The sequence below is a fragment of the Atractosteus spatula genome, chromosome 2 (genome assembly GCF_055471065.1).
Source record: "Atractosteus spatula isolate fAtrSpa1 chromosome 2, fAtrSpa1.hap1, whole genome shotgun sequence".
Classification (NCBI taxonomy): domain Eukaryota; kingdom Metazoa; phylum Chordata; class Actinopteri; order Semionotiformes; family Lepisosteidae; genus Atractosteus; species Atractosteus spatula.
Genome location: NC_142707.1, coordinates 63,882,850 through 63,892,850, shown reverse-complemented (window position 1 = coordinate 63,892,850; position 10,001 = coordinate 63,882,850). Strand labels below are relative to the sequence as shown.

Here is a 10,001-nt window from a genome sequence, read left to right as displayed (position 1 = left end):
GCCCTGTTTACAGAAGCCTGACAGCTTTCAGTTTGCCAAGGGGATGAAGTCTTCCTTTTCAGCAACACAGAAATCTAAGAGAACAGTTCTCAACATTATCAGTAAACATTTCCTCACTGAGAAATGTCAGCTGTCCTGGTCAGAGATAATTGCATGGGAAAGTTTGTTACATTAATCTTATAAGCAGACAGAAGGTTTTTCTTTATTAGAAAGCACAACCTAAAAATATAGAACCATCCTTTTCTCTGACTTAATTTATGAATAAGGAATAACTTTAAACATTTTACTGTATATATTTTTTTACTTTTATCACACTTTCCTGGTTTTATTGGAGAAAATCTCTAATGGAAATGGAATTCCCTGATGAAACCATTTTTCCATCAGTTTTTGATTTAACACATTTTATTTAACTTGCATTCAGCTCTTAAAAAAGCTGAGTGAAATTTCTATTTGGCAATTACCTTATGTTCATTCAGGTGTGTCAGCTGAAATGTACTTATTCAACAATAAAAAGCATGGTGGGAGTTGTCTAGTAACATTGTCATTCCCACCTGTCAGTTCATAAATTGATCAATAATTCGATTACCTATTTAGCCTGAAATTAATTCTTAATTGGTGAGGACAACATGCCGAGCACTGTGTGCTGAAGTTGTTGGAATTTTTTTTTAAACAAACCACAGAATACAGAGAAATCAATAAGCAGATACCTGTAAGCAGTTACATGCAACAGTTAGCACTGGTGATTATGGGCACAGTTGAAACAAAAAACAGCAATCACAATGCTTTAGATGTCTCCCATTCCAGTACTTAAAAAAGGCAGAGGCTTGCTCTGAGGTGTGATGAGACTACAAGATGGCAATGCTAATACACAGAGTCATTGGTAGTTTAATATGAAAACCAAGAATTATACATAAAATGTGAATGCACACTGTAAACGTTGGGTATCTTCAGATCCCAAGCTTAGACCTGTTTCCAGGCAACACCAAACAATTTTAGTCATCCCCGAGCTTAAACAAACGAAAAAAAATTGGAAACGGCACATTTTAGGGAGTAAAACGTTCTCCTCTCACAAGAAGGGGTATACCCTTATAGACAAAAAATCACAATAACTGGCAAAAAGAATTGGTACAGCATGTCTCTAGGGCAAAAAAATTGGAAACTGGAAATTTTAGGGCATAAAACGTTCTCCTCTTACCAGAAAAAAAATATCTTAGGGTATACCCTTATAGATAAAATCACAATGATTGGCAAAAAGAATTGGTAGAGCATCTGTCTCTATGGCAATCCACCAATCACAAAATGCAGTTCTTTTTTCTAAGTTTCCCATTCTACAGAGAACTAGGGATCTGTAGTGGGAGATACGGCTGTCAGGAGATAAGTTAGGCTGCACATCTGCAGAGGAAAGCTGTTTAATCTTCATATGACTAAAGTTATTACATCGCACCTGTAAAACGTAATATGAAGTGATTTCTAACATTTGATACTACTAGACTTGTCATACACTCCCGATATGTGATGAGGTCTTCAGGGCACTTTCCCCATACATTGCGATGTAGTGAGGGCATATACTGTACCTAGAAAGAAAGAGCAGCCCAGCATGTGGGAATTCCAAAAAGATACATATCCAGGCTGTCGTTCAAACAGGTGGGCACCCAATGTATATGAATGTATAAATTTGAAGCACTGTTAAAAACTAATTTTCTGTACCATTAACAGTTTAGATGGCAAATTCTCATCGTACCATCATGGGTATTGTACAAAATCACCTTGTCACTAGAAAGATGTGTTTTGTTAAACAATGTATTTCCTTGTGCAATAGAAGAAATTAGGCTGACCAGTTTCTGTTAAAAAAGTGATCATTGATACATTTGATTTATCCTTTAAAAACCATCTAGGTTCATCTTGTTTGCTCGAGATTTACTCTGTCCACGCCTGTAGCCTGGCCAAGGCTGAACAAAGCCAGACACCTCCACTCTGGCCCCCAGGTTCTTTCCTATTTAAGTCCAAGCATTGTATTAAATCAGAAAGCACCTATACTATCTCTAGGACTCTCAGGAACTGGAGTTGCCCAAACCTAAACTAGAATTATGCTTTATTACATCCTAACCATGGTTTATGTTTCCAACACATTGCCAGTCAGACCAGAAACGAGGAAAAATAATAAAGGATATTTAGACCTTATACATAAGAATATTTAACAGTACATTGTGCTGCCAGTTACCCGAATTCCACTTTTTCCTCACATGCTTTCAAAGTGAAAGAATATGTAAAGCTGTATATAAACAATAGGTTTATTCCATGCTAAAAAGAAAACGCAAGGCGTATTCTTTCAACTCTATTACTTGTTCCTTTGCAGCCTACGTATGCTGATGCAGCTACCCAACTGAAAGGTTTTATATGCTTTGCTTCCAAGGTGCAGTAGTAAACGTATAAAAAATACGTTACCAAGCCCCACTTAACACTGCACACCATTAAAAGGATTATATTTCACTGGAGAAAAAGCCAGAAGGGAAAACAAAGTACAGTTGATTCCCAAAGCTTTCACATTTCTCACTTACAAATTTCTTTAAGCTACTCCTTAAAATATACATTGACTAGACATGGAAGACACCTGTAGAACTTATGCCAAGTTGTTCCGGTCGCCTGATACTAGGCCTCCTGTTTGACCAGCACCATTATGCAAGATTAACAGCTGTGTGGCAGGAATCCCATATGGACAATTGTGTGCAGGCTGAAAGGCATTTCTTTATCTTTAAGCAAAACTCCCGTTTTCAAGGAATTACGGAAGACCCCCCCCTATCAAACAATCAGAGTTCCATGCTGGTTTAGTGCTCGTCTTCAGCTAACTGCACCTGAACTGCAGAAGTTTTAAAAAAAATTGTGAACCAATAGGTTCAATAAACTGAAACCTATGTAAAGGTATTACTGTGCACTGCATGGTTTTTCTCCCAGTAACCGCCCAATGTTCAAAATAGTTATTTTTATTATAGTTTCCCATAAAATAAATTCAAATTCTAAAATACCATTAAACCACTCCAGATAAGGAAAAACATGACAATAAATTTATTTAGTCGTCATCACTTTACAGCTGGAACTCTGGGAACTCAAATACAACATCTTTGCCTGTGAGTTTCTTGTAGACACCAGAGAAGGTCTCAACCTAAAATGGTAAAAAAACAACAACTTGTCACTCATTTTAATAAGTAAAAAGCCTTTCCAATGATTAAACTTGAACATCACATTAAACATTTAAATATGTGCAGTAAAGTTAATCTGTGCCTCAACAAAATGCATATATAGTTTTTTCAGTATATATTGTCATTAATGACAGCAACTTAAGAATACCAGAGTTAAAATGTGCACTGCATGGTTTTTCTCCCCAGTAACTGCCCAAGGACTCTGGGAAGATGTAGGAATATACAGGACGCTGTCCTCACCAGCCAGAAGGCCGGGGACAAGCTTGCTCTCCAACGTCGTGGAACGGGACTATACGTCATGGCACTGTGAAGTGCTACGCTCCCATACGCCACACGAACAGAGCCATGTGAGAGCAACCTCACAGGATGTCCACGTTGTAGAGGGTGGGGGGGGAGGTGGGTCAAACATAATTAGAGTTCTTGAGACTAACTTACTTTGTGTTCAACATTGTTTTGCTGGGCCTTGTCAAGGTGAACCTTAATGAGTCGGCTGCTGTCCAGTTTCACACGGATCCTCTTGCCAACAATTTCACTTGGAAAGACCAGGTCTTCGAGGATGGCATCGTGCACTGCAGTCAGTGTACGGCTGAAACAGATCAATGGATCTTCAATTTAAACTATCATATACAATTAGAATATATAAGTTTGATTAATTCACCTCAGTTATGTCTTATGGCGAGTACCAGCATAATACAACAGCATCCTTTGAGTTTCTAAATTTTATCAGAACTTTAAAAACATTTGGTGGCAGCACACAGTATAAAGTTTAAAAACTGACGGAGAGAATAAAATAGTAAAAAATCTCAGGTGTCATGTTTTTCACCATACACTAAAATTAGTTTAAAGCTAATTACTGCAAACCATATAACGTACAATTTGTCTAAAATTATTGAATAACATTTGAAATTCTTGAAAACTTTGATTATAAATGTCTATAGTTTCTATCTTTAGAAAAGATTCTGAAGTATACCAACCTATCAACACAAACTTTAGATTTCTAGAACACATGAAGCTATGACTAAAGTGCAATCAGATGGATTTTTACAGTATTTTATTACTTTAAAAATGCAATTTGAAAATTATTCTAATGCTCCTATAGTTATATAATTAACTACAAATTCAATAGCGTTACTGTACAAATTTGAAAATGGCTAGATTTAGCACTCCGATTTTAACATCAACTGTCAAATTTTAACATTTGATACAGAAAGTTGTGCACTGCATGGTTTTCCTCCCCAGTAATTGCCCAAGGACTCTGGGAAGGCTTAGGAATATACAGGACGCTGTCCTCACCAGCCAGAAGGCCGGGGACAAGCTTGCTCTCCAACGGCGTGGAACGGGACTGTACGTCATGGCACTGTGAAGTGCTACGCTCCCATACGCCACACGAACAGAGCCATGCGAGAGCAACCTCACAGGATGTCCACGTTGGGTGAGAAAGTGTGTCTAACATGAATTAAAGGTTCTCAGTATTTACTAGTATACCATTGAGGTAAATGCAAATATTCAGTGATCTAGAAGTATTTTTGCCTATTTAGAATTATTTCCACACGTAAAAGTAACAAGTTAATAACCAGATTCTAGAGTATGTACTTTATTAAATATTTACGCTTTTGAACATACCTCCTGGGACGCTTCTGCTTGTTCTTTGTGCGGCTTTTTCTTGTTGGTTTGGGCAGAATTCTCCTCTGTTAAAAAAACATTCAACATGCTGTAAGACAGCCTGCTGGGATTTTACTGTAGTAATATAGCAGTAAAACCACCAACAGAGAAAAGAACCAATCAAAACCTACCACTATACATATAACCATATTAGCATACCCTTTTCATCCGATATGAATAAAACCTAAGATCTTTTAGATCAGAGCAGTACATTCAAATTCACAATCCCAGGCTATAATTAAGGTAAAATAATGTGCACTGCATGGTTTTTCTCCCCAGTAACTGCCCAAGGACTCTGGGAAGATGTAGGAATATACAGGACGCTGTCCTCACCAGCCAGAAGGCCGGGGACAAGCTTGCTCTCCAACGTCGTGGAACGGGACTGTACGTCATGGCACTGTGAAGTGCTACGCTCCCATACGCCACACGAACAGAGCCATGTGAGAGCACCCTCACAGGATGTCCACGTTGGGGTTTAGCAATTCTGGATCAAGTCTGAAGATTCAAATTAAATCAGCATAAAAGCAAAAATAAGCACCAAAGCTGAAAGACATGGCTTGTATACAACATCATTGTCTATGTTAATCACAGCAGTACCACCTTCAAATCGGATCTTATCAGATCTCAGAAGCTAAACTAGTCAGTATTGAGATGGGAGACCTACAAGGAAAACTGAAATGCTGTTTAAGTAATTTTTATGGACTAGCAGGAAGTATGCTTCCCCTGTGATCAGAATGTCCAAATTAATGCCCCAGCATAGTGACTGGGAACACTGCTATAGGAGGCATCGTCCTTCAGATGAAACATTAAACCAAGTCCAGGACTATACGGTTCTTAAAGATCCCATGGCACCATGTCAGAAGAGAAGACATATTAAACCAGTGCCCTGGCTAAATGCCAATGTGGCCTACCTCATGCTCCTCCTTAATTCAAGTAGTGACAACTGCTCACTTCACTACCTGATCTGCTGTGTAGTGGGGCTCTTGCACATAATGACTGCCGCACGTCACCCAGGTGGGTGCTGCACTTCACAGGTGGATGAAGTGGGTCCCCTCTTATATGTAAAGCGCTCTGGGATCCTTTGGGATGAAAAGCGCTACGTAAATGCAATTAGTAAAACCATGTAGCTTTCTAAATTTACACGTAAAAGGAGCATCTGTCCATGTTAAAGAAGGAAAGCCTCTGAAGTACATGTGACTAGTGACTCCAAGCTCACATTTGGAAAAGTCTCCCAATATGATCGGACAATAATTCCACTTCATTTGTAATTCCACCTTATTAAATTCCAGCAGGGATCAAAACCAAGGGGAAATAAGATAGGCAGCACATTACATTCTTATTTCATGGTTGAAATCCAGAAAGCAAAGTTTTATGAACATGGTTTAATAATGTGCAAACCAAAGGGAAAGGGTTAAACTTTTGTTAAACCAAGATATAGAGCTTCAGGTAAGACAGCAAAGGTACCTGGCCATAATTACAAGACGACCCAAGGCCAAACGTACCTGGGCAATGAAGACTACGTGTTTCCCACTGAATTTCTTCTCCAGCTCTCGTACAAGCCGCACCTGGATCTTCTGGAAAGATTTCAGCTGAGGCACTGGCACAAAGATGATGATAGCCTTCCTGCCACCACCAACTTCAATTTCCTTAAAACATAAATAGAATATCTCATTCTAATAAAAATAACTACTTTAGAACAGAAAACTACCACAGACTAAATACAACCTACGATCACACTGCAACAAAATACATAAGACAGATGTAGAAATAATCACTAGTGTAAAGACTTAATCTTCCACTTGATTAGCAGAAGTTGTGCACTGCATGGTTTTTCTCCCCAGTAACTGCCCAAGGACTCTGGGAAGATGTAGGAATATACAGGACGCTGTCCTCACCAGCCAGAAGGCCGGGGACAAGCTTGCTCTCCAACGTCGTGGAACGGGACTGTACGTCAAAGCACTGTGAAGTGCTACGCTCCCATACGCCACACGAACAGAGCCATGTGAGAGCAACCTCACAGGATGTCCACGTTGGGGTCAAGTACAACAATGTCAAATGTTTTGAAAAGCTCAATGAAAGCAATAAGGAATATTTAACAAAAAATGCTTGTCCCGGTGAACGTTTAAGAATAAACCTTTACCTGTTCTTTTGCAGCCTACGCATGCTAACACAGCTACCTACTTGGTATACATTTATTTTATCCAAACCCCCACCATCCAAGAAAAAAAAACGAATGTTTAACACCAGAGCATCTTAGAAGTCACACTAGCTCACAAACCTTAGCAGCAGTGATATTGAGCTCTCTCAGCTGAGCCTTCAAGTCAGAATTCATCTCCAACTCCAGAAGAGCCTGAAATACGCAAAGGTGAAACCTCGGATGTTTATACAACGAACTCAAGATCAAAATGGCCCTATACCACACAACGGACGAAGTGGCAACTATAACCAGAACTTTAAATTCACAAATTGGTCAAAGACTTTGATTCAATTCATACCTGGGAAATGCCCGACTCGAACTCGTCGGGCTTTTCGCCATTGGGCTTCACGATTTTAGCGCTGGTACTGAACATGGCCTATCAAAGGTGGAACAAAAGAAAACTATACATTAGTGAGGAGGAAAATATTCTAATCAGAAATTGAAAGGCATTTTCTTCAGGCTCCCAAGACTGAAATGAACTAAAGAGGTGGTACACGTATCAATCAAATAATCAGATGGACGCCCTTTTCTGCTTAACGCCAAAAACACGTTTATATTTGTATGCTCTTTTAATGCTAAAAGACAGGATCGACCGTTTATAGTAGTAAAACAAACATACACGCATAGCTCAAACACGTCTTAAAACGAAACTGGTTATAAGTATGAGAAATGCAACAAATAGTTACAACAAAAACTTTTACGTTTAAATGGGACTGCTCCTAAGTAAACCGACAGATATGCCATCCATAGGGGAAGTTAATCTATATTCTTTAACAGGTCTTTGTGTGAAATTCTTGCATTAAATTTGAACGCTTTAGACTAACACACTTGGGGCCCGAACGATTATGGCTGTCCGTATCCTTCCAACACACCGCCAGATACAACCCTCTCCTTTTACCTTCACTGAACAGCCATCCACAAACAAAGAGACAAGAATCTAACGCATCCCTTCATTCTTTATTAAATCAAGAACCAAAACATTCTCTTTAGTGCGTATTTTAATTACTTTTTGTTTGAAAGCATAATCTCTGTTACACTACCAGCAACCTACCTCAGTCAGTGACGGCCTAGGAAGAGAGCGAACTCTCGCGAGAGACGGGTAAAAGCGCGGCGACTGAAGGATTGTGGGAAAACAGTCATTCGAAAGTACTGTGCGACTCACCGGGTCAAAGTGCAAGCTGCAACCGGGGTCGGTTTTTATATATATTTTGGTTTAATTTGAGATCTTAGTGTACTGTAATCAGGTGAACAATTCAGAATAAAAATAATTCTGCCAGCACTTTCTGTTGAAGAGGCTGCCTCTTATTCCTGGATTCTCATTATACGTTTCGAGAATGTTGTGTTCGTGCTGTGTGTAGCTTTTATGCATTGGAGTAAAAACGTTCTTTATATTGCTTAACAGTAAAGGGGACTCTGTGGAGGGGGAAACTTATTCTCAGCCTTAACTTGATTTATGAACATTTGACTACTACACAGACAATCTGTAGGAGTAGGAATTAGAACACTCTAATTGAAACGTACCGAAGCTAAAATGTGTTATTATTGTTAATATAAACTCCAATGATTACGTGAAACAGGTGCTGTTAAATTAAAGAAACAACGTCCACGCTATGTTGGTTATACGTACTTCCAAAAAAATCAGAAATACGCAATAATTTATTCTATTAACATTTTATTATTTTATAATTAAAAAAATTGAAATGCAAAGTGTACCTTCTTCCTACGACATAACACCCTTATAGTTGGAGATGTTCCAGGTATTCATTGGTTTCATAAAGTATTAAAACACATAATAGATGAATACATTCAGTTTTAATTAGATACTTGAGCATGTAATGTCTTGAAAAACAGTCATAAAGTCAGTCATCAAATCAAGTCCCTTCCCTGCAGTCTTGGAAATCTCTTGCTTTTCAAAATTATTTTTTACTAGACAGTAAAAACTGGACAGTGACGTGCTTATATTTAGGAGCGGTACTGCTGTTTGTATGCTTGTAAATGCTGCATACCTCAAATTGTGCCAGTAAACTTCCCAGTTGTATTAATGGGCAAATGTGCTACTGTATATGTCTCTTCAGATAAGTCAAATCATTAATAAAATAATTTATTAATATTATATTATAAATAATAATTAGGAACAGGTAAAAGTTTATTCCATGCCGAAAAGAAAAGAGACACAACTTTTGGCCGAGGAGCCTTCTTCAGGTGTCGGTAAATAATAATTATAATTATTCTGACAATTCAGAATTTTACCTCTTTTCCAAAGCAGAGGGGTGATATATTTTTACCTGGTCAATTGTCCTTACCAAATGTTGGGTTTTTTTAAAGAAAGAGGCACCTTTCTTAGTGATCATGGGTTGGCTAACTGTCATCAAAACACATTGTTTGTAATATTGTGTAATTACTGTACAAGCAAGGAAGGGGAGATTAGATGCGAAGGGGCAAAGACATTTTGGAACTATGTGGGCTGCTCTGTTTTCTGCAATGAGAGGTGCTTGGATGCTGGTCCCTCCACAAAGATATAGTAGTTTTATAAGCAATAGTGACACATTCATGCAAATTAACAGTTCATTCACAATCCAGTTGTAATGTCTCTGTTATCTCTGGGCCCTTTAAATGTTTAATAACAATACATTATATTGTTATGAGCTACAGTAGGTATCAAAGTTTCCCTAACGTTTGCAGTTCACATTCGGATTGCACTACTCACAGTCTTGTTCAGAAGTGAGCCAGGTAAATACAGATAATTAGAGCGGGTTTCTGGTGATTTACTCTGGTTAATTAGCTTCATAGTAAATCATTAGAGCCTTCAATGGCTGTAGAAAACAGCATGACGAAAGGAGAAAGGGAGAAAACAAGGGGAAGGCAGAATAGAAGAAACTATCACCCTTCTCTTCCTCAAAGCTAGAGCATGTGAGAGGAACTTGCTCTCATCAGTCTTGGAGACC

At 38.5% G+C, this 10,001-nt stretch overlaps 1 protein-coding gene and 4 non-coding genes across 5 annotated transcripts; all 5 read right to left on the bottom strand.

Annotated features, from left to right (window-relative positions):
• Positions 1-3,048: 3,048 nt before the first annotated feature.
• rps7 (ribosomal protein S7) lies at positions 3,049-8,148 on the bottom strand. The gene is made up of 7 exons (XM_088930188.1): positions 8,108-8,148; positions 7,355-7,432; positions 7,138-7,209; positions 6,362-6,505; positions 4,821-4,885; positions 3,633-3,783; positions 3,049-3,160 (listed from the first exon to the last, which is right to left on the bottom strand). Exons 2-7 carry the CDS (start codon positions 7,427-7,429, stop codon positions 3,083-3,085), a joined length of 585 nt encoding a protein of 194 aa, XP_088786314.1. The 5' UTR covers positions 7,430-7,432; positions 8,108-8,148; the 3' UTR covers positions 3,049-3,082.
• Positions 3,354-3,576, bottom strand: LOC148840058 (small nucleolar RNA SNORA73 family). The gene has a single exon (XR_016090240.1). It is a non-coding gene; the product is annotated as a small nucleolar RNA SNORA73 family (small nucleolar RNA).
• Positions 4,407-4,629, bottom strand: LOC148840057 (small nucleolar RNA SNORA73 family). Its single transcript, XR_016090251.1, has one exon. It is a non-coding gene; the product is annotated as a small nucleolar RNA SNORA73 family (small nucleolar RNA).
• On the bottom strand, positions 5,109-5,331 carry LOC148840056 (small nucleolar RNA SNORA73 family). The gene has a single exon (XR_016090229.1). It is a non-coding gene; the product is annotated as a small nucleolar RNA SNORA73 family (small nucleolar RNA).
• LOC148840055 (small nucleolar RNA SNORA73 family) lies at positions 6,671-6,893 on the bottom strand. The gene has a single exon (XR_016090218.1). It is a non-coding gene; the product is annotated as a small nucleolar RNA SNORA73 family (small nucleolar RNA).
• Positions 8,149-10,001: the final 1,853 nt, after the last annotated feature.

Excerpts from the sequence above, each read along its gene's own strand:
- rps7 (XM_088930188.1), bottom strand. The coding sequence starts at position 7,429 with ATGTTCAGTACCAGCGCTAAAATCGTGAAGCCCAATGGCGAAAAGCCC. Across the intron at positions 6,506-7,137 it reads TCAATATCACTGCTGCTAAG|GAAATTGAAGTTGGTGGTGG; the intron begins GTTTGTGAGCTA and ends TTATGTTTTAAG. Across the intron at positions 3,161-3,632 it reads AAAACAATGTTGAACACAAA|GTTGAGACCTTCTCTGGTGT; the intron begins GTAAGTTAGTCT and ends TTACCATTTTAG.